General features: G+C 37.8%; 1 protein-coding gene across 1 annotated transcript; it reads left to right on the top strand.

The window, feature by feature from the left end:
• The first annotated feature begins 81 nt into the window (after positions 1-81).
• On the top strand, positions 82-26,397 carry LOC150039111 (uncharacterized). Its single transcript, XM_090328008.1, has 13 exons — positions 82-103; positions 672-786; positions 1,555-1,608; positions 6,069-6,122; positions 8,831-8,881; positions 11,054-11,107; positions 11,870-11,920; positions 13,147-13,203; positions 15,989-16,042; positions 18,164-18,217; positions 19,033-19,083; positions 24,279-24,332; positions 26,321-26,397. The coding sequence occupies exons 1-13, from the start codon at positions 82-84 to the stop codon at positions 26,376-26,378; spliced, it is 729 nt and encodes a 242-aa protein (XP_090184134.1). The 3' UTR covers positions 26,379-26,397.
• Positions 26,398-27,415: the final 1,018 nt, after the last annotated feature.

The raw sequence follows: 27,415 nt of genomic DNA, 5'->3' as shown, positions 1-27,415 counted from the left end.
GGGAATCCCTTTCTGAAACAAAAAAGTAATCCCAGCGGTCTATATGGCCCATAAAGGAAGATTATATCCTTCCTTCTATAGATGCCTGCAACCACAATCAATGGTAGCCCTGCTTCTAGACTTCTGTTCCTTGTCCCTATCTTAGAGGCAGGAAAGTCACCAGGGAATAGAGGACACCTAGAATGCTGATATTTAGATGATATCTAAGTCTTGATTTCCATTGAAATTAGTTGAACTGAAACCAGAAGAGGTTATTCTCCATCAGATCAGGTAGATTTATTGGGTCATAGTATTCTTAACTTTTAGGGAAAAGTCTTACCTTTTGCAAGTAGAAGAGTTTAATTTCTCTAAGACACCTCCAATTGAGTTTCTTAGCATGTATGGATACTGAACATACCTATCCAAGTAGACAAATGTGCAGACTGAGAATTGTGATGTTCATGGAGGTTTCCAGCACTAGAGAACACCATTAACCTAGTTTCTATCTGATCTGAATACAGTGTGTACAGGAGTCTTTCTAACTTTGTTTCTTTGGATAAAACAGAAACTTATCTGGATAAGAGAGAAACATGTCAAGAAAGCAATGTTTCGTGTCCCTGTTGTGTTTAAGACACTGTAAAAACACCCACACAATCTAAAAGAACATTTCATTCAAAATGCTTTGGTATGAGATTTTTCAGATTGGGTGAAGGACAAAAGAATCCTGAAAGAGCAAGAAACAAAGAATTTGGAAAGAGCCAGGAACAGGCTGCAGTTGGCAGGGCGTAGAGGAACCTTCAACAGCAGGTGAAGCTGGTTCTACAAGTACCCACTCATCATCACTGTTGATGGAACCCGCCTCACATTTATACGTGTTTCATGTTTATTCTTAGTTGCAAACAATGAGCATAAAAGTTTTGTTGTATGGATATGGCTTTGTTGTATGGAATTGTCCCAGACCAAATATGTCCCTTCCCAAACTACTCTCTCTTCTTTATATGGAAAGGTTGTTGCCAAGTCTCAAAGTGACTGGATTGATATGGTAATAATGTTCAATCTTGGCACCACATACTCTGAAGATTATCCCAACATGTGAATGGAGGATATAGCAGTATCGTTCAGAGCAAGTAATGACTCCATGGTTACTTTCTCTCCTCTGTCTTCAGTTACTTGGGAAAACTGGAGGTTTTGATTACATGTGATGAAGATCATGGATAGATGACTACCCTGCCTTCTCCTTAGGAAGTTGTGGCCTAGTGTCTTGGTGACTCAATGAGTAATGTGTTCTCTTTACCTTTGGAGATGACCTTGCACCTGTCTTCTTTTCTGACCCAGTGAGCTAGATACACAATTACTTTAGAACGCTTATTGTTAATATTTTATCACCAAGTATATTTCTTTGATAATCTTAAACTGTAATGTTGTGCTGATTTGAAATCAAGTGTGTGAAGAATATCTCAGTTATAGGGAAGAAGCATAGTCCACTGTTTTGTGACTTGCAAAATAATTTGACCCAGAATATGAAGGTTAATTATTCATGTGATATCTGACTATATGTATTTTTTGTCCCTATAGCACATCTGCATTTGAATTTTGTTCAGCACATGATGATGACAGTGTGACTGAAAGGTAAGCTATAATCCAAGCCATATAATAGAGTGCTAGACAAATGTATATGTAGAAGTTTATGTACATATTTTATATGAATGTATGTACAGACACAGAGACACATAAGTATCCACATTCATAAGGCTGGAGCTGAGCCCTTGTATTTGAAGAAATACAAACAGCATGAAAGGAGCGGTGACATGTGTGATGCAGTGCAATTCAGAAAGTGAAAGATTCTGTGTTGGATCACCAGTGCTGCTAGGAAAATGAAAGAAATATGCATCAGGAAGGGTCTTCCTGTCACACTGACTGTGTGGTATGTGGAAATTGGAGGTGATCCTATGTAGAAGCCAGCATGGAAAACAAGTTATTGAGACCCTTATCTCAAGCAATGAGCCTGTCCTAGGAGCTCACAGCTGTATTCCCTTCTCCCAGGAGCACAGATAACCAGGTGATGATCTGAGGCCACTTCCAGACCTAGACAGAAGGAAGACCTTCCTGGAAAGACATCTACAGCACCAAATGACTTAGGCCATTACTCAGGTGGTCGAGTGTTTGCCTAGCAGGCAAACAGAATGCCCTGTCATCACACTCCAGTGTGACAAAAAGGGGAAGCATTCAGTAACTTTCCAACAAGCTCCTACTGGGCTCTGTAAAACATTAGGTGTGACTCCTTCTGTGCTAATACACCACTGACTCTGTACCCGCCTCCAAAACTCCCCACCCTGTGACTACTATTCTACTTCACACTTCTTGAGTATCATGTTGAGCTGTCACCTTAAAGTTAATATGTTTTTCAATATCATCACTTTGTTTTCATTTGCTTGAAGACACTTTACATTTCTTTCTTGGTTTATCAGTCCCCCGATCATTCAAGTGTCTATCAGTTAACTTTCATGCGTTGTTTTGTCCTCTCTCTTTTTGTATCTCTATTGCTTTGTAAAAATAAGATACATTGGTATATCCAATTTTTGTTTCAGTTTCTTCTAACCTGGTTATTAGCTTAACATGTGATTTTCTGGTAGAATGTATATTCTTCAGTTAGAAAATGAAATGTTTTGAAGTGTCTTCTAGACAAATTTGAAATGTGGTAAACTTTGATGTTTTGTGATTGACAATTTTGTCTGAATGATCCTTCCTTTCTAGCAATGGATATGAATGCATGTAATATACTCTTCAAGTATATGTCTCCTTGTAGGTCTCATGATGTTGTTTTTATAGAAAAGCATTTTCCTGCACTATATACCTCTATCTTTACAATAACTATTCCTGGTTGTTTATTTGATGTATTTGCCATAATTTCCTGCTCTTCTTGACATCTTTTTCCAGTGATTGCTGTAGTCTGGGTTTTTTTTTTACATATCAAGAACTGCTTGTTATTACTTTCATTTGATTTTTTCTAGACATACAATCTTCCTTTCCATCCTCACTCTTAAAAATGGGTATTCAGCAGCCAGCATATCATTGGGGCAGGGGTTTTCAAACTTACTCTACCATTGGCACTTTCATTGGATACAATAATGCATATTCCCCTAAGTTTCTGATTGATCAGAAGAGACATATTGCTCCCATTCTCATTTATTTCTGTCATATATCCTTGTTTCATTGCTTCTTTGTTATTTGGTGGCTGCCAACCCAGAGAAGGATTGATTCTCTTCTTCTTTGTGTATTAGCCTAAAATTGTATCCTGTATGACTGGCAGTAAGTTGACTTAGTGAGTGTCAGTAAAGATATGATTAAAATACTTGATTATCATCAAAGTACATATTTATTTCAGCTTGAAATAAATGCTTTTGTGGGGTCTGTGGTAATATTAACAAACTATTGTTAAGTGAAGGATAGTTATACAATAGTAAATGTTAATATATCATTTTTATTATAATCAAAATGATGACCTAGTTTCATCTATCTTCTGATTTTATCTATCATTATGTATGGTATCCTATGAGGTAGCAATTTGCTATGAGTAGTGAAAATTGATCATTTGTATAAAGTAGATTGTTCTTTGACTGAACATGTATGCTAAAGTTATGTGTCATGCCTGCCTATATATTCCAATACACTTCTATCCTGAAAATTGGCTGTAGGACATAATATGTGATCTAGGATGGGAATGTGAGTTAATATCCTTGAAGGCTCTCAATGATCTGATGATATTTACATATATACATATCTACGCGTACTCCTAATGTCAGAATGAAGGCAAGAAATGTGTGCATACACACACAGATGTCAACATGTTAAACAAGAAGTAGCAGAGCAATATGGTATAGGCATGAGATCCCAGCTGTGAGACATAGGTAGGAATACTATAGTCTGCTGTCAAACCTAAGCAGTGAAGGAAACTCTGTGGGAAATGTATGAGAGGTAAGAGATTTTGCCCCAAAATGAAGAACTGTCATCTGATACTACAGCTGAACTTCCTGAAAGAAACAAAAATGAAGGGTAGGGTGTAAATATACATACACTCTCACCTATGTGTATCTATGCATATTTACATGTTGGTAAGTCCAGACACACTTGAATGGATAGTTACAGAAAAGAAAGTGATAGAGATTAGAGAATTTAATTTTAAGTATTGATGACATGCAGAGCCTTTGATATTTTTCTAAGATCCTTGGGCTCTAGTATCAGTAGAGACCTTTCTAAAATCTTAGGTATTTCCAAGGAGAAATACCATGAATTCTTTTTGTTCCTAGTCTATTGTAGTGGCCAAAACCAATTCAGTGTTATGCTGTAAGACTCAGCAGGTTAAGAAATTTCTCTCTGGTGACTCCATTTTGTCTAGCTAGAGGATAAAGCAAGTTACAGGGGTTCTGTCTTGTCTGTCTGACTGACTGTCTCTGTTTCTCTCTCTGTGTCTATTGTCTGTGTCTCTGTTGTCTCTCCCTGTCTCTCTCTATGTCTCAATGACTGAGAAAAGGTTGGTCAATAGGGGTTTTTAAATTTGATGTGTATTTTCCAGAAATGCCTTACTGTTAAGGTGGGTTTTCAGCCCCAAACAAAAATTTGCCTAATTATGTGCTGGATGTCTATCTCAAGAGATGATGCTGAAAAGACCAGAGAATCTTTTCATGCCCATGATCATCCCTGATATGTCTCATTTCATTGCTGTGGGAAGGAGGCTGGTTAAAATAGAATGACTTGCCTAGGATTTCACATGTTCTGGGGAAAACAGACAGCTGAAGACAGCTCCCTCATACCATTTGTGATATTTTTAGTGGATGAGAAGTCTTTTACCATCAAGTGATGGTTGGAATTTTATGTGAAAGGTAATACCCAAAGCATGTCTCTGTGTTTGTTTGCACATATATTCTGTAGATTAAGGTGAATAACTCATGAACTACAAATCCTTTTATGAATCAGGGAGGCTGGACAGACAGAGGACAGTAGTGCTAGCAAGGAGGGGAGAGAGGAAGCAGAAATGTAGATGGTTGATCAGCTCCATTTTCTTCATAGCAAGGGATATGGAACATAAGGAAACCCACAAAATCACTGCAAAAAGTGGTTTAGGGTCATGTGAAAAAAACTCCTTTTACACCTTGCATAAATCTTTGTTTATCACATTTCATTGGGGAGAGAGGCCTCATTTCTAGCAAAACACAGGAAATAACCCCTAGCATATAAAGAGTATTTAGAGTTAGTATTCAGCTAGTTATAGCTGTTTGGAGAGAAAAAGTAGTTTTGGGAATTTCCAGAGTATTTGACGGCGCATAACTTAATGGTTCATGTTGGTAATGAAGAGCAGAACACTCAGAGATCTACAGAGGACAACCATAAGAGGTCAGACACCCAAATACAGTCAGACTTGTGTAGAAAGCTGTACCGAGATGAAGGAACATGTTAGTGGGAACCATTTGGAAGGTCAGGGAAGTGCAATTTTGTCTGTGCCATTCCATCATTTTGCAAATTGGGCGAAGGACTGAGACTCCAGTAAGGAGAGGGAGTTCTCACTGTCCTGGTGAGCAGTGAAGAGTTCTCTGCTTCTGGCCTGCCACCCATTGGTCCAAGGTGAGAGTAAGTCAATAAAGACATCCAGGATTACTGAAAGTAAGGAGGGAATAGAAGGAACAGGGGAAGCAGAGTATTAGCTATGACCTCAGGTTGAGTTCCCTTGAACAACATCGTATTGAAAGTCATACAAGATAGCATTAGGTCCCATGTTAGGCTACTGGGAAAAATTCTTCTACCTTGGATTAAATCGGTCCATATTTAATTTCCTGAAGAGATTCAACTGCATTTCTGTGGTAAAATGAAAATACTGCTTTTCATTTGGTTCTGGTCTCTTAGTTCACACCAGAGTACTCGAGCAAATTGCTAGATGGAATGAAAGAGCTGGAGATGGAGCTGCAGCTCAAGTGGCAAACATGATCCTAGCATGAACACAGACATGGTTTAAGTTCCCAGCCTCGTAGAAAAGTTTGATTTCTGCAGTATGTTCCAAATGAGTTTTCTGTGTCTTATTTTATTTTATTGTTTAGAGATGACACAACGTTAACTGCAATTGCAGTTTGTGACTCAAGAATTAACATTTGGTAAGTTGTGTTATCTGTCATCTGAGTGTAAATTCATTTGTAGTGTGAGTTTAGTGTACAATCTATGTGACAGCTTATCAGTATCCTCATGTAATAGTTATTTTTGTACTGAAACTAAGTAGAAATTGATAAAGTCAATTAGTACATACTTGGTCATGGTCTGCCATGAAGTGAAATTAGCAATCATATCCTTATTTACCTATTATCAGTGCCTACGTGCAACTTACACTGAGCTAATGGAGGTACGAATCCCAGTCAGGAACAATTAGGTTGTCTCAGTGGTTCTGAGGTGAAAGAGTTGTTGGGCCTCTTTCCTTCTCCAGAAATCTGTTTCTTAGACAGGCCCACTGTCAGTTCTGATGAGAGTCCAATTTCTAAGCTGTTGTTTCTTGTATGTTGTTGATAAGCAGTTAAGAAAAGAGCCAAGTTAGTGAAGATAAGAAGGGAGTAGAGCAGACTTAGATAGCTGAAAATCAGATTGCATAAAGGATTGAGTTTCTCTGTAGTGAGTTGCATGTACAATTAAACTACATGATACCAATAAACATTTTGTTAATTTTAAGAAAGAAAATGTCTTTACTTGTGCATAGAAACTTTCTTTTGAAGAGATAACAGTGTAAATTCCCAAACAAATTAATTTCCTTTCTAGGGAAATGTGGAGACAGATTTCTGATGTTCAGGGAGAGTTTTCCAGCACTAGAAAATGACATCAACTAAGTTTCTACCTCATCTCGATATTGTATGCCTGGGAATATTTCTAATTTTATTTGGACAAAACAGAAATATATTAAGATATGTTTTATGTCCCTATTGTGATTGAGATCCTGCAAAAACACCAGCACAATCTAAAGGGCATTTCACAATCCTTGGACACACACAACCAAATCCCCACTGTTGACCACACTTCTGTCTTACACATCTGGAATATCAACTTGAGCTACCACATACAAATTAGTGTGTTTTGCAATAGAATCATTTATTTTTCTATTTGCTTGAAGTAATTTTTACTTTCTTTCTTGGTTTATCAGGCCTCTGATTGATCAAGTGCTTATCAATTTACTTTCATGACTTTTTATAATCCCTAAAGTCTTTGGGATATTTGTAGCTCTGTCTTTATAAAAATAAAAGATACATAGAGCCTGTATCCTAGCTACTGAAGAGTCTGAGAACTGTGGATCGTGGATCAGAGACAGCCCTGGCACTAAAGACCTAGAGATTCCTACCTCCCATTTACTACCAGAAAAAAACAGAAGCGGTGCTGGGGCTCAAGAGGTAGAGTGGTAGCTCTGAGCTGAAGAGCTCAGGGACAATGCCCAGGCTCAGAGTTCAAGCCCCTTGAATATCAACCAAGTGATACAATCCTTTCTGGACGAAGCAGTGGAGACCTAATTAGTAATATCGGTGGGAAACTCTGCAATTCTTATCCAGTTAACTTCCTGAAAGCCAGAAGTATGGCTCAAGTGGCAGAGTACCTTCTTCACAGAGAAAGATAAGGAAGAGCACCCAGGCCATAAGAGGAAGCCCAATAGTACCTGCACATAAACACAGTAAGAAAGAGAAAGAAGGAAGTCCACCTCCCTATCAGAGACACTCACAGGCCTGATGTGAATGGATGGAAAGAGATATTCCAATATGGCACCCAAAAGGAAGCAAATGTAAATGTACTCCTAGCTGGCAAAGAAAACTTGAAAGTATTACAACATGAAAGTCATTTCATTTTGCTAAAGACACTGCAATGATTAACAACAAAAAGGCAACTAATCCTCAATGCACCCAATTTGACACAACAGACATCGCTGAACATAAATGAGTAGATGGATCCCAACCATGTTAGATCCTTTCCAAAGAATCCGCAAGAAACCAGATTCAACTGAAGGCCAAGAGCCAAAGGCAGCACATATCTGCAGAATATTCCACACAACAGTCCCAGAATAAGTATCATCCCAGCAACCCCCAAGCTTTCTCCAAAGGAAATAATATTTAGAGCCGAGAGGCAGCATTATTCTTTTTCCTTTTCCCTTCCTCTAATATTCCTCCACAGTAATTATTCAAAGAGGTTTCTTGGCAGAGTATAAAGTAAGTCTTAACAATTACATATAAGAAAAGACAGGCCGGGAGTTTGGCCTAGTGGTTAAAGTGCTTGCCTAGCATGCATGAAGACCCAGGTTCGATTCCTCGGTACCACATACATAGAAAAAAGCCAGAAGTGGTGCTGAGGCTCAAGTGGTAGAGCTCTAGCCTTGAGAAAGTCCAAGGACAGTGCTCAGGCCCTGAGCTCAAGCCCAGGACTGGCAAAAAAAAACAAAAAACTAAAATGGGCTGGGAGTTTGGCCTAGTGGTAGAGTGCTTGCCTAGCATGCACGAAGACCCAGGTTCGATTCCTTGGTACCACATACATAGACAAAAGCCGGAAATGGTGCTGAGGCTCAAGTGGTAGAAAGTCCAAGTACAGTGCTCAGGCCCTGAGCTCAAGCCCAGGACTGGCAAAAAAAAAAGAAAAGACAATGTTACTGTTTGCTATCATACTATGATGGAATTCAATTGGAAATAGACAAAAGATAAAAGACAGAAAATATTGAAATACATAGAAATGGAACAAAATGCTTTGAATGGTTAATTGATTATTGAAGAAAGAAAGGATAGATATGTATTCAAGTCTATAAAAACCATTAGAGAGTCTGACTATGACATTTGGTTTCATCCTATAGGGACACCTCATCCTATACCACAACCAAACTTGACGAAACAAACAACGAACGGTAAAGTCTAAATATATATATATAGATAGATAGATAGATAGATAGATAGATAGATAGATAGATAGATGCTCTCATCTATGTGCATCTATGTATAATAAAATGTATGAAGTACAGTCATACATAAAAGGATAGTCACTGAAAAGAAAGTGATTAGGATTATTGAACTTTATTTTAGGTATTGATGACACTGCAGGGCCTTTGATATTTTTCTAAGATTTTTGGGTGTAATATCAGTAGATAACTTTCTAAAATCTTAGGTGTTTCCAAGAAGAAATGTCAAGAGTTATTGTTCCTAATCTATTGTGGTGCTCAAAGGCAATTTAGTGTTTTGTTGTAAGGCTCAGCAATTTAAAAACTTCTCTCTGATAAATAGAGGATAAAACAAGTTACAGTTGCGAGCTCTCTCTATCTCTCTGTCTCCTTCTCTCTCTCTCTCTTTCTCTCTGTCTCTCTGTCTCTCTCTGTCTCTCTCTGTCTCTCTCTCTGTCTCTCTCTGTCTCTCTCTCTCTCTCTCTCTCTCTCTCTCTCTCTCTCTCTCTCTCTCTCTCTCTCTCTGTATCTCTCCTTGTCTCTTTGTCTCCATGAATGAGAAAAGGCTGATTATTAGGGGGTTTTTAATTTGATGTGTATTTTCCTAAAATGCCTTACTGCTAACGTGCGTTTTCTGCCCCAACAAAAATTTGCCTAATTATGTGCTGGATGTCTATCTCAAGAGATGATGATGATGATAAAAAGACCAGCGAATCTGTTCATGCCCATGTTCATCCCTGATGTGTCTTATTTCATTGCTGTGGGAAGGAGACTGTCTAATATAGAATGACTTGCCTAGGATTTCAGTTGTTCATGGGAGAAGTGGCAGCTGAAGAAACCTCCTCATATCATTTGTGATTTATTTAGTGAATGAGAAGTTTTTTATCATCAAGTTAGGGTTGAAATATTATGTGAAAATCAAATATTACTAAACAGCCAAAGCATGTCTGTGTTTTTGTTTCCACATATATTCTGTAGGTTAAGGTGAATAAGTCATGAACTAGAAATCCTTTTATGAATTAGAGAGGCTGGAGAGACAGAGGACAGTAGTGGCAGCAAGGAGGGGAGAGAGGAAGCAGAAATGTAGATGGTTGATCAGCTCAATTTCCTTCATAGCAAGGGATACGGAACATCAGGAAACCCACGAAAACAGTGTAAACAGTGCTTTAGGGTCATAGGAAAAGAACTCCTTGTGAATCTTGCATAAGTTTTTATTTAGCACAGGTAATCATTTCATTGGAGAGAGAGGCCTCATTTCTAGGAAAGCACAGGAAATACCCCCTTCCATATATAGTATATGTAGAGTTTGTTTTCCGGTTATTATAGCAATTTGGGAATAAAAAGTCTCTTTAGAAACTTCCATAGTATTTGACTGTGCATAATTTAATGGTTCATGTTGATAATGAGGAGCAGAACATACGTAGATTGACAGAGGACAGCCATATGTGGTCAGATACCCCATTATAGACAGAGTAGTGTAAAAAGCTGTACAGAGAACAAGAACCGTATTTGTGGGAACAATTTAGAAGGTCAGGGAAGTGTAATTTTGTCTGTGCCATTCTGTCTTTTTTGCAAATTGAGTGAAGGATTGAGACTCCAGTATGGAGAGGGAGTTCTCCTTGTCCTGCTGAGCAGTGAAGAGTTCTCTGCTTCTGGCCTGCCACCCATTGGTCCAATCTGAGAGTAAGTCAGTAAAGACATCTAGGATTACTGAAAGTAATGAGGGAATAGAAGGAACAGAGGAAGCAGAGTATTAGCTATGACCTCAGGTTGAGTTCCCTTGAAGAGTATTTTATTGAAATTCATACAAGATGTCAAGAGGTACTGTGGTAGGGGTACTGGGAAAAATTCTTCTACCTTGCATGAAACTGTTCCATATTTAATTTCCTGAACAGATTCAACTGTATTTCTGGGTAAAATGAAAATACTGCTTTTCATTTGGTTCTGGTCTCTTAGTTCACACCGGAGTACCAGAGCAAAGAGCTAGAGGGAACAGAAGAGCTGGAGATGGAGCTGGAGCTCAAATAGCAAACATGATCCTAGCATGAACACAGTCATGGTTTTAGTATCCAGCCTTGTAGAAAAGTTTGATTTCCTCTCTATGTTCCAAATCAATTGTTTGTGTCTTACTTTATTTTTTAGAGATGAAACAACGTTAACTGCAATTGCAGTTTGTGACCCAACCATTAACATTTGGTAAGTTGTATTATCTCTCATCTGAGTGTAAATTCATTTGTAGTGTGAATTTATTACACAATCTATATGACAGCTTCTTAGTGTCCTCCTGTTATCATTTTGTTTGTATTGAAAGTAAAAGAAAATGATAGAGTCAGTTAGCACATACTTGGTCATGGTCTGCTATGAAGTGAAAAGTATTTACCTATTATCAGGGCCTTCATGCCACTTGCACTGAGCCAATGGAGGTAAAAATCCCAATCAGGAGCAATGAGGTAGTCTCAGTGTTTCTGAGGTGAAAAGAGCCGGTGGGCCTCTTTCATACTTGAGAAATGTGATATTTGGACTCTCAGTTCGGATGACAGTCCAGCTTTTGGACTCTATTTTGGTGAGAAGTAGTTAGGAAAACAACAAGTTAATGTAAGTACGGAGGGGGTAGAGCAGACTTGGAAAGTTGAAAATCAGATTGCATAAAGGATTGAGTTCCTCTGTAGTGAGTTGTATGTACAATGAAAATACATGATACCAATAAACATTGTGTTAGGTTTACTAAGAAAGGAAATTTCTTTACTTGTGCACTAAAGCTTTCTTTTGAAGAGATAAAAATGTAAGTTTCCACAGAAATTAATTTCCTTTCTGGGTAATAGTAGAATTCCTCTGTTTATTTAGCTAAGTATGGAAAAATTTAAATTCTACAAATTCACGAATGTTTGGGTAACTTGCTACCTTGAGTAAGACTATGAATGTGCATGGTATTTGACTGTATATAATTTAATTCTCTAGCCTGGATAAAAATGATTCAACAGAATTTGGGACAGAAGAATTCAAGCAAAGGTCAGATATCTATCAATAGAAAAACATACATAAATATATATGTTATGAAACAGCCTGATCATTTCTGGGTAGTTTCCAAATACTTTCAGTGTACCTTCTGTCTGTCATATTACTCCTTTTCATTTTGATGAGTAAATGAGAAAGGAGGTGCACACAGTGTTTTGCTATTTTAGGGAGCAGTACAGGAAAACCCCCCAAACCCTGCACATTGCCAGTGTATGAGAACCTACTACAATTGGTTATGTTCCTTTTTTCTGACGGCAATGACATACAATTCTATGTATTTATTTCCTGCCATAACAATTTCTTCACATGTGAAGAAATACAAGTGTCAGTTTAAAGTGGCTATACAACTTTGTTTGATCTTCTCCGTAGTTTTTTGGCTATGTCTGATTCTTTGATGGGTATTCCCTTTCCCTAGGTCTGGACCTTCATTTTTACATATACCTTTCATTGTGCACTTAATGCCAACTTTTAAAAACTGTGGTTCTAAGTTTTATGTAACTATAAACACTGTCTCTGTACCATTTATATTGGATAATCAGATGACTCGGTGACATTATGACAAGGTCCTTACTACTGACATCTGTGAATACAAGGTTCATGAATAAATGTACATTTTCAATGAAAGAGCTACGAGACAGAGAGTTAGAGAGAGAGAGTCCATACGTGTGTGGCTGAAGGACGGTACTCTGATATCCCTTCAAGTCAGGGCTCCAGGAATGTTTTCCTTTCTTACTTATCACTGAGGCTCTGCTTCTTGATACACACGTGCAGCACACCATTTTGCTGATTCATTGGAGATGGCCTACCACAGAAAGGAATTTCTACAATGGATGGCTTCATCTTGCCATCCTCTGGTGGTCTTCCCCCCACATCCACCACACCCCTGGAAAACAGAATCACATCTGTGAACAAAAGGCTTGCACATCCCTCTCGAGTTCTGGTGAAAGACTAAGTGAAAGTGTCATTAAACAGGCAAGCCTAGGCATGAAGGCTCACCAGGCCATGACTAAAGGTGTAGCAAGGACAGGGCTCTGAGTTGAGACTTCAGTACTGGATGAAGGTTTGGCAGAGACAGAAGAGCTAGAGACATAGTACATTTGACAGACGACCTGTGTAGCACACACAAGGCCATAGTTTTCTAACCGAGAAGTGTCAGAAAAATGCATCAATTCTTCCTACATTGCCCCACTTAATTTCTGTATGTTTCAATATATCCACAGGGAGGACAGCAGCTTAACCAAAGTTGTTGTTCATTCAGATGAAGACATCAAGACGGGGTGAGTTGACTAATTTTAAATTTTATTTTATTTTTGATTGTTGGGGTAATACATAGAGGGGTTACAGTTACATCTGCCAGATAGTAGATGCATTACTTCTCACACAATGATACCCCTTCTCATGTTATTGTGCCCATGGGCCTTCCCCCTCCCAATCATCTTGTTTTTTTCTACTTCCTTTTTCTATTTCAAACAAGGAAATAAACGTATATACTGTATGCCAGGTTACAAAGCCAGATACAGTAACAATATGAGATTAAGCATAAGGGGAAAAAAGAGAAGAGAAATAACATAGTACATTAAGAACAGCAATCACACAAGATAAAGCTCTTGTTTCCATATCCTAGAGTTCCTTTCATTTAGTGTGAGTTGAGTTTTTGATCATCTAAATGATAAACCATTTTGGACAATGATGAATTTTCACAGTACACAGGACTACCTATCCATATCGCACAGAATCATGATATGTTTTGAAACTAAGGAGAAATGATAGAGCAGATCATAAGACAGTGGCTCACGGAGTGCTGTGAAGTCAAGAACTAGCACCCAGAATCCAGAGATTATCACAGAGCCTATGAGCTACTCACCAGAAGCCCAGGGACCTGGCAATCCCTTTCTGAAACCTAAAGGTAGTCCCAGGTGTCTGAAGGGCACAAGAGGAAGAAGCACATTCACACTGAATGGGAGTCCTGCTTTTAGACTGCTCTTCCTTGTCCCTAACTGAGGGGCAGGAAATAGAGCTGGGAGTGGAAGGCAAGTGGCATGCAGAAATTGAATTGAGTTGAGTGCAAGAAGATGAGGCTGTTATCCACCAGGTTAGGTAGATTTATTTATTTATAGTGTTATTAAACATGGATAAAAATCATCTTTTGCAGGTGTAAAAGTTTAATTTCTGCAAAAAGCCTCACTTCAGTTTCTTTGCATGTGTGGATATTGAACATACCTAATAAGTAGAGAAATGTGGAGACAGATTTCTGATGTTCAGGGAGAGTTTTCCAGCACTAGAAAATGACATCAACTAAGTTTCTACCTCATCTCGATATTGTATGCCTGGGAATCTTTCTAATCTTATTTGGACAAAACAGAAATATATTAAGATATGTTTTATGTCCCCATTGTGATTGAGATCCTGCAAAAACACCAGCACAATCTAAAGGGCATTTCACAATCCTTGGACACACACTACCAAATCCCCACTGTTGACTACTCTTCTGTCTTTACACATCTAGAACATCAGCTTGAGCTACCACATGAAAATTAGTGTGTTTTGCAATAGAATCATTTATTTTTCTATTTGCTTGAAGTAATTTTTACTTTCTTTCTTGGTTTATCAGACCTCTGATTGATCAAGTACTTATCAATTTACTTTCATGTCTTATTATAATCCCTAAAGTCTTTGGGATATTTGTAGCTCTGTCTTTATAAAAATAAAAGATACATAGAGCCTATAATCCTAGCTACTGAGGAGGCTGAGAACTGTGGATCGTGGTTCAGCGTCAGCCCTGGCACTAAAGACCTTGAGACTCCTAACTCCCATTAAGTACCAGAAAAAAACAGAAGCAGTGCTGGGGCTCAAGAAGTAGAGTGGTAGCTCTGAGCTGAAGAGCTCAGGGACAATGCCCAGGCTCAGAGTTCAAGCCCCTTGAATGAAAAAATATCAGATATATTTTTGATTTCATTTTTTCAGCTTCTTGAGATCTGGTTATTAGCATATGATCTTCTGATAGAATATATATTCTTCAGCTAGAGGAACAGGTGATGAAGAGAATTTTTTCTAGTCAGTATGTCAGCTGCACTTCACAAGATGTTACAAATGCAGTCAACCAAAGGATAGAATCCTTTCTGTAACAAAGAGGTGGAGGTCTAAATAGTAATATTGGTAGGAAACTCTATGAGATTCTTATCCAGTTAACTTCCTGAAAGCCAGAAGGATGGCTCAAGTGGTAGAGTACCCTTCTTAATAGAGAAAGCTAAGGGAGAGCACCCAGGCCATAAGAGGAAGCCCAATAGTACCTGCACATAAACACAGTAAGAAAGAGAAAGAAGGAAGTCCACCTCCCTAGCAGAGAAAGTCACAGGGTTGTTGTGAATGGATGGAAAGAGATATTCCAAGAATGGCACCCAAAAGGAAGCAAATGTAAATGTATTCCTATCTGGCAAAGAAAACTTGAAAGTATTACAACATGAAAGTCATTTCATTTGGCTAAAGGCACTGCAATTATTAACAACAAAATCCTACTAAGACTGCATGCACCCAATTTGGCGCAACAGACAGTGCTGAACATAAATGAGTAGATGGATCCCAACCATGTTGGATCCTTTCCAAAGAATCCGCAAGAAACCAGATTCAACTGAAGGCCAAGAGCCAAAGGCAGCACATATCTGCAGAATATTCCACACAACAGTCCCAGAATAAGTATCATCCCAGCAACCCCCAAGCTTTCTCCAAAGGAAATAATATTTAAAGCCTAGAGGCAGCATTATTCTTTTTCCCTTTCCCTTCCTCTAATACCTCCTCTACAGTAATTATTCAAAGAGGTTTCTTGGCAGAGTATAAAGGAAGTCTTAACAATTACATATAAGAAAAGTCAATATACTATTTCCTATCATACTATGGTGGGATTCAACTGGAAATAGCAAGATAAACTGCAGAAAATATTGAAATAGATAGAAATCGAACCAAACACTGTGAATGGTTAATGGGTTATTAAAGAAAGAAAGAAGGGATTTGTAATCAAGTCTACAAAAACCATTAGAGAGCCTGACGTTTGGTTTCATCCTATAGGGACACCTCATCTTATACCACAACCAAACTTGACGAAACAAACAACAATGAAGGGTAAGGTCTACATATACATATACTCTCATCTATGTGCATCTATGCATAATTAAATGTAGGTAAGTACAGTCACACATTAAGGATAGTGTCTGAAATGAAAGTGATTAGGATTACAGAACTTTATTTTAGGTATTGATGACACTGCAGGGCCTTTGATATTTTTCTAAGATTCTTGGGCTGTAATATCTGTAGATCACTTTCTAAAATCTTAGGTGTTTTCAAGAAGAAATATCAAGAATTCTTTTTGTCCTAATTTAGTGTGGTGGCCAAAAGAAATTTAGTATTTTGTTGTAAGATTCAGCAGGTTAAACATTCTGGTGACTCCGTTGTTTCTAGTTAGAGGATAAGACAAGTTAAAGGTGGTCTCTCTGTCTGTTTGTCTGTCTGTGTGTCTGTCTGTGTGTGTGTCTGTTTGTCTCTCTCTCTCTCTGTCTCTCTCTCTCTTTCTCTCACACTGTATCTCTCTGTCTCCGTCTCTCTCTGTCTGTCTGTCTCTCTCTGTCTCTCTGTTTCTCTCTCTCTCTCTCTCTCTGTCTCTCTCTCAATGAATGGGTAAAGGCTGATCATTAGGGGCTTTTTAATTTGTTATGTATTTTCCTAAAATGCTTTACTGATAAGGTGCGTTTTTGGCCCCAATCAAAAATTTGCCCAATTATGTGATGGATGTCTATCTCAAGCGATGATGATGATGAAAAGACCAGCAAATCTCTTCACACCCATGTTCATCCTTGATGTGTCTCATTTCATTGCTGTGAGAAGGAGGCTGGCTAAAATAGAAAGACTTACCTAGGTTTTCAGATGTTCATGGGAGACGTGACAGCTGAAGAAAGCTCCCTCATAGCATTTGTGATTCACTTAGTGAATGAGAAGTCTTTTACCATCAAGTCAGGGTTGGAATTTTATGTGAAAGGCAAATATTACTAAATAGCCAAAGCATGTCTGTGTGTTAGTTTCCACATATATTCTGTAGTTTAAGGTGAATAACTCATGAACTACCAATCCTATTATGAATCAGAGAGGCTGGACAGACAGAGGAAGCAAGGAGGGGAGAGAGGAAGCAGAAATGTAGATGGTTAATCAGCTCAATTTCCTTCATAGCAAGGGAAACGGAACATCAGGAAACCCACAAAAACAGTGTAAACAGTGCTTTAGGGTCATAGGAAAAGAACTCCTTGTGAATCTTGCATAAGTTTTTATTTAGCACAGGTAATCATTTCATTGGAGAGACAGGCCTCATTTCTAGGAAATACCCCCTTACATATGTAGTATATGTAGAGTTCGTTTTCTGGGTATTATAGCAATTTGGGAAGAAAAAGTCTCTTTAGGAACTTCCATAGTATTTGTGCATAATTTAATGGTTCATGTTGATAATGAGGAGCAGAATACACATACATTGACAGATGAGAGCCATTTGTTGTCAGATACTCAAATGTAGACAGATTTGTGTAGAAAGCTGTACAGAGACTAAGTACCATGTTTGTGGGAACCCTTTGGAAGGTCAGGGAAGTGAAATTTTTCTGTGCCATTCCGTGTTTTCACAAATTGGATAAAGAATTGAGGTTCCTGTAAGGAGAGGGAATTCTCAATGTCCTGGTGAACAATGAAGTGTTCTCTGTTTCTGGCCTGCCACCCATTGGTCCAATCTGAGAGTAAGTCAGTAAAGACATCTAGGATTACTGAAGGTAATGAGGGAATAGAAGGAACAGAGGAAGCAGAATATTAGCTATGATCTCAGGTTGATTTCCCTTGAAGAGTATTGTATTGAAATTCATACAAGATGTCAAGAGGTACTATGGTAGGGGTACTGGGAAAAATTCTTCTACCTTGCATGAAACCGGTCCATATTTAATTTCCTGAACAGATTCAACTGTATTTCTGTGGTAACATGAAAATACTGCTTTTCATTTGGTTCTGGTCTCTTTGTTCACACCGGAGTACCAGAGCAAAGAGCTAGAGGGAACAGAGGAGCTGGAGATGGAGCTGTAGCTCAAGTGGCAGAACCTGTTCCTAGGATGAACGCAGTTATGGTTTTAGTACACAGCCTGCAGAAAAAGTTTGATTTCCTCTACAGTTTCCAACTGAATTTTCTGTGTCTTTTTTTCTTTTTAACTTACATTTTAGGGATGACACAACCTTAACCGCCATTGCGGTTTGTGACTCGAGCATTAACATTTGGTGAGTTATCTGTCATCTGAATGTAAATTCATTTGTGCTGTGAGTTTAGTACACAGTCTATATGACAGCTGATCGTTGTCTTCATTATTCCTCCTCCTGTATTGAAACTAAATAGAAAATGACAGCATCTGGCAGCAGATACTTGGTCATGGTCTACTGTGAATTCAAACATAGCAACCGTATCTTTCTTTACCTATTCTCTACCTTATTTACTTATTGCCTACATGCAACTTTTACTGAGCCAATGGAGGTAAGAATCACAGTCAGGCACAGTGAGGTGGTCTCCGTTTTTCTGAGGTGAAAGAGCTGGTGGGCCTCTTTCATTCTCCAGAAATCTGATACTTGGACAGGCCCACTGACAGTTATGATGAGAGTCCAGCTTCTAGGCTGTTGTTCCTTGTCCTTTGGTGAGAAGCAGTTAAGAATACAGCCAAGTATGTGAAAAGAAGGAGGGAGAAGAGCAGACTTAGAAAGCTGAAAATCAGATTGTATATTGGATTGATTTCTTCTGAAGTGAGTTACATGTACAAATGAACTAATGCATACCAATAAACAGTGTGTTAGGTTTACTAAGAGAGAAAAATTATTTGACCATGCATAAAAGCTTTCTTTTGTAGAGGTAAAAATATAAGTTCCTGCAAAACAAATTTCCTTTCTAGGGAAAAAAATGGAAATACCTTGTTCCTTTAGCTAAATGTGTAAAAGTTTCAATTTCTACAAATTTGTCAGTGTTAGATTAACTTACTACCTTGAGTAAAAAAGTAAAACTATGATTGCACATGGTATTTGACTGTATATAATTGAATTCTCTTTAGCTTGGATAAGAATGACCCAACAGAATTTGGGACAGAAGAATTCAAGCAAAGGTCAGATATCTATAAATAGAAAAACATACATAAATATATATGTTATGAAACAGACTGTGATCATTTCTGGGTAGTTTCCAAATATTGTCAGTGTACCTTCTGTCTGTCATATTACTCCTTTTCATTTTGATGAGTAAATGAGAAATGAGTTGCACAAAATGTTTTGCTATTTTAGGGAGCAGTGAAGGAAAACTCCTAAACCCCCCACTCACATTGCCAGTGTATAAGATCCTGCTACAACTGGTTGTGTTCCTTTGGTCTGGTGGCAATGACATACAATCCTTTGCATTTATTTCGTGCCATAACAGTTTCTTCACAGGTGAAGAAATACAAGTGTCAGATCAAAGTGACTACAAGTTTGTTCGGGCCTTTCCATATTTTATTGGCTACATCCAGTTCTTTGATGTGTATACTCTTTCTCTATATCTATTCTTTTCATTGTGAACTTCATGCCAACTTTTCAAAACTGTGGTTCTAAGGTTTGTGACACTGTGAATACTTTATGGACACGATTTATATTGTATAGACAGATGACTCCATGGTGTTATGACAAGCTCCTTACTGCTCACATCTGTGAATACAGGGTTTGTGAATAAATTTATGTTTGCAATGAAAGAGCTAGGAGACTAAGAGAGAGAGTGTGTGTCCACATGTGTGCTTTAGGTAAAGGGGCTCCAAATCAGGTTTCCAGGATTAATCTGTTTTCTTGCTTATCATTGGGCCTCTGCTTCTTGATCCACACATGAAGTGCACACTTTTGTTGATTCAGTGGAGATGTACTTCTGCAGAAAGGAATACCCTGGATGGCTTTCTATTGCTATCCTGTCATATTTTCCCCATCTGTAAACCAAAGGTCTGCACATCTATCTAAAATTCTGTTGAAAGGGAAGGGTCATTGATCAGGCAAGCCTAGGCATGAAGGATCAACATGCCATGATCATGGGAGTAGCAAGGACAGTGCTCTGAGTTCTGACCTCAGGAAAAGAAGGGTTGACAGAGACAGAAGACCTAGACACATAGTACATTGGACAGACCACCTGTGTAGAAAAACAAGGCCACAGTTTTCTAACCGAGTAGTGTTAGAACATTGTATCGTTTCCTCCCACATTTTCCCACTTAATTTTTTTATGTTTTGATATGTCCACAACAAGAACATCAACTTAACAACTGTTATTGTTCCTTCAAATGAAGACATAAGTAGTGTGCGAACTGATTTTTTTTTTGGTCGTGACAAGGTATAGAGGGGTTACACTTACATTCGTCAGGTAACAGGAAGATTACTTGTCACAAACTGATTCCTCTTTTTCATATTTTTTCCCATTTCTTTTCCCCACCCCCTCCCAATCATCTTGTCTTCCCTCCTTTCCTTTCCTATTTCAAATAACTGAATAAGAACATATACAGTATACCAGATAATAAAGTCAGATACAGTCCCAATAGGAAATTAACCAGAAAGAGGAAAAAGGAAAAGAGAAATAACATAATACCTTAAAAACAACAATCACACAAAATAAAGCTCTTGGTTCCATTTTTTTTAAAGTTCCTTTCATTTAGTGTAAATTGAGTTTTTTGTCATCAAGTGATAAATCAGAATTGGACAGTGGTGACTTTTCAGGATACAGAGGACTACCTATGAATATCATATGTAATCCAGATGTGTTTTGAAACTAAGCAGGATATGAAGAGCAGATCAAAAGAGAGTGGTTCATGGAGTGCTGTGATGTCAAGAACTAGCACCTAGAATCCCTAGGTGCCTGTCAGCTACTCACAATGAGCCAAGGTCGCAGGGAATCCTTTTCTGAAACAAAAAGGTACTCTCATTTGTCTGTAGTTCCCAGGAGGTAAGACACTGATAAAACACCAGCACAATGCAAGGGACATTTCACAATCCCTCTACCCACACTGGCAATGCCTTATCTCTGACTACTATTCCATCTTACACATCTGGAATATCAGCTTTACTACCATATCAAAGTTAGTGTGTTTTGCAATAGTATCAATTTTTTCCCATTTCCTTTAAGTAAGTTAAACTTTCTTTCTTGGTTTATCAGTCCTCTGATTGATCAATTACTTATCAGTTAACTTTCATATCTAATATAATCTCTAATACCTTTAGTATTTTTGTAGCTCTATGTCCTTAAATAAGATACACTGCTGCTGTCATTCTGGCCACTCAGCAGGCAGAGATCTGAGGATCACAGTTCAAAACCAGCCCTGGCCTGTGAGACTGTGTGAGTCTCTTACCTCCAATTAACCACTAGCAAAACCATAAGTGGTGCTGTGACTCTAGGGACAGGGTAGTAGTAGTCTTGAGCTGAAGAGCTCACGGAAAGAACCGAGGCCTAGTGTTGAAGCCCCATGAATTGAAAAAAGTAAGATACACTTTTGATTTCAATTTTGTTTTTTGATTTCTTCAGACTAGGTTAGTAGCTCAGCATCTGATCTTCTGATAGAATATATATTCTTCAGCTAAAAGATGAAATGTTTTCAAGTGTCTTCTAAACAAATTTGGACTGTAGTAAACTTTGATGTTTTTTGATTGATATTTTTTATCTAACTGATCTTTCCTTACTAGCAATGGATAGAATGCATCTAATGTCATTCAAGTGTATGTCTCCTTGAAGATTTCATGCTGTTGGTTTTATAGAACAGCAGTTTTCTGCCCTACATACCTATATTGTTACAATGACTATTCATGGTTGTTGTTTTTTTTGTTGGTCCTGGGGCTTGAACTCAAGGCCTGGGCAATGTGCTTGGACTTTCTCAAGGCTAGAGCTCTTCCACTTGAACCATAACTCCATTTCTGGCTTTTTTCTATGTACATGGTACAGAGGAATTGAAACCGAGTCTTTCTGCATGCTTGGCCAGCACTCTACCACTAGGCTAACCTCCCTTCTCCCCTTTTAATACACTCATTTGAAATAGAGAAGAGGAGGGGGAAAACAAGATGGGGTTTCTATTTTTGTTAGTTTTATATATTTTAACCTGAGTTCTCCATAAAGAAAGTCTAGAGACAAGAACTTATGACTAATTTCCTTCTTTGGGAATAACACCTCAGAAAAGCAGAAATCAGGAGATATCTATGCTGCCATGGTTGTTTATTTGATATAATTCACAAAATTTCCTGCCAGTCTTGATAGTTTTCCACTGTTTACTGCGCTTTTCTTTTAACTGTGTAACAAGAATTTTCTGTCATTGCTTACATTTGATTGTTTTCCAGAAATAAATTCCTCCATTCCATACTCACTCATGAAATGCGTGTTTAGTGGGCAGTGTATCATTGAGTCAAGGTTAAATTCATTATATTTAAACCATTAAAACCATTGGCATCTTTCATTAAAGAGAATAGTCCGTATCACCCAAATTCTGCTTGATCATAAGGGACATATTGCTCACATTTCTTTTTCTTTACTGTATCCTTGTTTCTTTCCTCCTTTGTTGTTTGGAGAAAGTGTAGAGAAAGTTTTATTTTCTTCTTTGTGTATCTGGCCTATCAATTTACTCTTTACTACTGGCAGTAGTTAACTTAATGAGCAACAGGAAGCATATGGTTAAAAGACTTAATAATCAGTAAAATCTGTGTGGGTGCAGTATTTATCCTCTAACTTTCCAAGTGATACATGCCTTCATGTGCATATATGATAATACTAAGAAACTGTTGTTAAGTGAGGGACAGTTCCACTATTAGTAATCATTAACAACATACTTTCATTCGAATCAAACTGATGACCTAGCTTCATTTATCTACTGATTTTAATTACTTATATGTATACTGAAGTATGAGGTATCAGTGTTATAGCAGTAGAGAAAATTGATCACTTCATGTATAAAGTAGGTAGCTATTTGACTGAAAATGTATAGTATAGTTGTGCCTTATGACGAGACTTTCTTATCCTGGAAGAAGTGTCTGTAGAATGTTATGTGGGATCTAGCATTGAAATGTGAGTTTATATCTAGGAGGACTCTCTGAATATATATATATATACATATACATATACATATATATATCCACACATATTTCTAAAGGCAGCATGAAGGAAAGAAATATATTTGTGCGTACACCAACAGATGTCAAAATGTGAAATAAGAAGTATGGGAAGCAACTAAGACACAGGCATGACAGCCCAGCTACTGAGAGACAAATGCACATCTTTCTTCCTTCTTTATAACAACTAGGGTAAGAGAGGAACAGGTCATGAGGAGAAGTTCTTCTAGTCATTATATCAGCTACACTTCAACCAAAGGATAGAATCCTTTCTGGAACAAAGCAGTGGCATTCTAAATAGGAATATCGGCAGGAAACCCGGCAGTTTACTTCCCGAAAGCAAGAAGTATGGCTCAAGTGGTAGAGTATTCATCTTAATAGAGAAAGCTAAAGTAGAACACTCAGGCCCTAAGAGGAAACCCAATAGTACCTGCAGAGAAACATAATAAGAAAGAGAAAGAAGGAAGTCCACCTCCCTAACAGAGACAGTCACATGCTTGATGTGAATGGATGGAAAGAGATATTCCAAGAATGGCACCCAAAAGCAAGCAAATGTAAATGTACTCCTATCTGGCAAAGAAAACTTGAAAGTATTACAACATGAAAGTCATTTCATTTTGCTAAAGACACTGTAATGATTAACAACAAAAAGGCAACTAATTCTCAATGCACGCAATTTGACACAACAGACATCGCTGAACATAACTAAGTTGATGGATCCCAACCATGTTCGATCCTTTCCAAAGAATCCGCAAGAAACCAGATTTAACTGAAGACCCAGAGCCAAAGGTAGCACATATCTGCAGAATATTCCATCCAGCAGTCCCAGAATAAGTATCGTCCAGGCAACCCCAAGCTTTCCCCAAAGGAAATAATATTTACAGCATAGAGGCAGCGTTATTCTCTTTTTTCCTTTTCCTTTCTCTAATACTCCTCCGTAGTAATTATTCAAAGAGGTTTCTTGGCAGAGTCTAAAGGAAGTCTTAACAGGACATATAAGAATAGATAATATTACCATGTGCTATCATACTATGGTGGAATTCAACTAGAAATAGACATGGAAGTAAACAATAGAAAAAATTAAAATACATAGAAATGGAACAAAAATCTGAATGTTTAATGGGTTATGGAAGAAAGAAAGGAGGGACATGTAATCAAATGTAGAAAATCATTGGAGCCTCTGACTATATATTTTGGTTTCATTCTTTAGCGATATTTTATCTGATACCTCAACTGAACTTGACAAAGGAACCAACAATGAAGGGTAAGGTCCGAATAAACATACAATGTCACCCATGTATATTTATGCATATTTACATGTATGTAAGTACAGTCATCCATGAAAGGACAGTCACAGAAAAGAAAGTAATTGAGATTAGGGACCTGTAAGTATAGATGACAACTGAAGGTCTTTGATGTTTTTCTAATTTACTTTGGCCTTTCTAAAATGTTAGCTATTTTTAAGAAGAAATACCAAGAATGTTTCTTGTTCCTAATCTATTTTAATGGCCAAAAACAATTTAATGTTTTGCTGTAAGATTTAGAAGGTTAAGAAACTTCTTTCTATTGAATTTGTTTTCTCTAGCTAGAGGATGAAACAACTTAGATGTGTTCTCTCCCTCTCCCTCTCTCTCTTCCTCCCTCCCTCCCTCCCTCTGTTCCTCCAGAATGAATGAGTAAAGGCTGGTCATTACTGGGTTTTAATTTGATAGGTATTATCCAAAAATGCCTTACCTCTAAGTTCACGTTCAGGCCTAAACAAAAATTTACACAGTTATGTGCTGGATGTCTATTTCAAGAGATGGTGATGAAAAGACCAGAGAATCTTTTCGTGCCATATTCATCCCTGATGTGTCTCCTTCAATTGCTGTGGGAAGGAGACTGGTTAAAATATAATGACTAGGATATCAGATGTTCATGGGAGACGTGACAGCTGAAGACACCTCCCTCATACCATTTGTGATTTATTTAGGGGATGAGAAGGCTTTTACCATCTAGTAAGGGTTAGAATTTTATATGAATGTGAAATACTACTAAATAGTAAAAGCATGTCTGTGCGATCATTCCAACATATATTCTGGATATTAATGTGAATAACTCATGAAATACAAATCCTTTTTATCACTCAGAGAGGCTGGATGGATAGAGAACAATAGTGCCAGCATGGAGGGAAGAGAGAAAGCAGAAATGTAGGTGGTAGATCAGCTTGATTAATTCCATAGCAAGGGAAATGGAAGATAAGGAAACCCACAAAAACAGTGCTACCAGTGGTTTAGGAAAAGAATTTGTCAGTCTTGCATAAGTGGTTGTTTAGCACAGGTGAACATTTCATTGAAGTGAGAGGCCATATTTTTAGGAAAGCACACGAAATACCCCCTTGCATATACAGTATATGTAGAGTTAGTTTTCAGGCAGTTATAGCTATTTGGGGAGAAAAAGTAGGTTTTGAAATTCTCACAGTATTTGACTGTGTGCAATTTAATTATTGATGTTGATAATAACTAGCAGGATGCACATGGATGCACACAAGACAGCCCTAAGTGGTCAGATACCCAAATGTCGACAGACTTGTGTAGAAAGCTGTACAGAGACTAAGCACCATGTTTGTGGGAACCATTTGGAAGGTCAGGGAAGTGCAATTTTTTGTGCCATTCTTTCTTTTTGCAAATTGGGTGAAGGATTGAGACTCCAGAAGGAGAGGGAGTTCTCATTGTCCTGGTTAGCAGTGGAGAGTTCTCTGCTTCTGGCCTGCCACCCATTGGTACTCTCTGCAAGTAAGTCAGTAAAGACATCCACGATTGTTGAAAATAAGAAGGGAATAGGAGGAAGAGAGGAAGCAGAATATTGACTGTGACCTCTGGGTTGAGCGCCCTTGAATTGCATTGCATTGAAAGTCATACAAGATGGCATTAGGTACTGTGGTAGGGGGAACAATTCTTCTATCTTGTGTAAAAACTTTACTTTTCTAAGTTCCATATTTAAGTTCCTGAAGAGATTCAAATCTATTCTATTGTAAAATGGAAATACTGCTTTTCATTTAAGTACAGGTCTCCTACTTCACACCATAGTACCAGAGCAAATAGCTAGAGGGAACAGAAGAGCTGGAGATGGGATGTAGCTCAAGTGGCAGAGCATGTTCCTCAGATGAACACAGTTATGGTTTTAGTACACAGCCTTGTAGAAACAGTTTGATTTCTTCTAAATGTTCCAACTGATTTTCTGTGGCTGATTTTATATTATTTTATTTTTTAGAGATGACACAGCATTAACTGCCATTGCAGTTTGTGACCCAAGCATTAACATTTGGTGAGTTGAATTTTCTGTCATCTGAGTGTAAATTCACTTCTAGGGTGAGGTTAGTACCCAATCTATATGACAGCTGATCAGTGTTCTCATGTATTCCGAGTCAGGAACAATGAGGTGGTCTCAGTGTTTCTGAGGTGAAAATGCTGGTGGGCCTCTTTCCTTCTCTAGAAATCTGGTACTTAGTAGACAGGCTCATTTTCAGGTATGATGAGAGTCCAGCTTTTAGGCTGTTGTTTCTTATCTTTTGGTGAGAAGCAGTTAAGAAATCAGCCAAGTTAGTGACAGGAAGGAGAGAGAAGAGCAGACTTAGAAAGCTGAAAATCAGATTGTATAATGGATTGAGTTCTTCTGAAGTGAGTTGCATGTACAATTAAACTACATGATACCAATAATCAGTGTGTTAGGTTTAGTAAGAGAGAAAAAGTCTTTGACCGTGCAGAAAAGCTTTCTTTTGAAGTGATAAATATGTAAAAGTTTCCATTTCTACAAATTTGTTAGTGTTAGGTTAACTTACTACCTTAAGTAAAAAAGTAAAACTATGATTGCACTTGGTATTTGACTGTATATAATTTAATGCTCTTTAGCTTGGATAAAAATGACCCAGCAGAATTTGGGACAGAAGAATTCAAGCAAAGGTCAGATATAGACATATAGGTCAACGTGTATAAGTATATGTTAGGAAACATATTGATCATTTCTGGGAAATTTCCAAGTATTGTCAGTGTATCTTCTGTCTTTCATATTATTCCTTTTTCATTTTGATGAATAAGTGAGAAATGAGTTGCACAAAAGTGTTTTGCTATTGTAGGGAGCAGTGTATTAGGTTTACTAAGAGAGAAAAATTCTTTGACCATGCATAAAAGATTTCTTTTGAAATGATAAAATGTAACTCTCCTACCCCAAATTAAATTCCTTTGTTCATTTAGCTAAATATGTAAAAGTTTTGATTTCTACAAATTTGTTAATCTTAGATTAACTTACTACACTGAGTGAAAACGTAAAACTATGATTGCACATGGTATGATTGCACATACATAAATA

The sequence above is a fragment of the Megascapheus bottae genome, unplaced genomic scaffold (genome assembly GCF_031878675.1).
Source record: "Megascapheus bottae isolate mThoBot1 unplaced genomic scaffold, mThoBot2.hap1 HAP1_SCAFFOLD_76, whole genome shotgun sequence".
Taxonomy (NCBI): domain Eukaryota; kingdom Metazoa; phylum Chordata; class Mammalia; order Rodentia; family Geomyidae; genus Megascapheus; species Megascapheus bottae.
Note: the sequence above shows the minus strand (reverse complement) of the source record. Positions and strands in the feature narration are given on the sequence as shown.

Bases quoted from the DNA above. Each gene is read 5' to 3' on its own strand.
- LOC150039111 (XM_090328008.1), top strand. From the start codon at position 82: ATGCCTGCAACCACAATCAATG. The intron at 1,609-6,068 runs GTAAGCTATAAT...TTTATTGTTTAG, and splicing joins GATGACAGTGTGACTGAAAG to AGATGACACAACGTTAACTG. The intron at 11,921-13,146 runs GTCAGATATCTA...ATATATCCACAG, and splicing joins ACAGAAGAATTCAAGCAAAG to GGAGGACAGCAGCTTAACCA.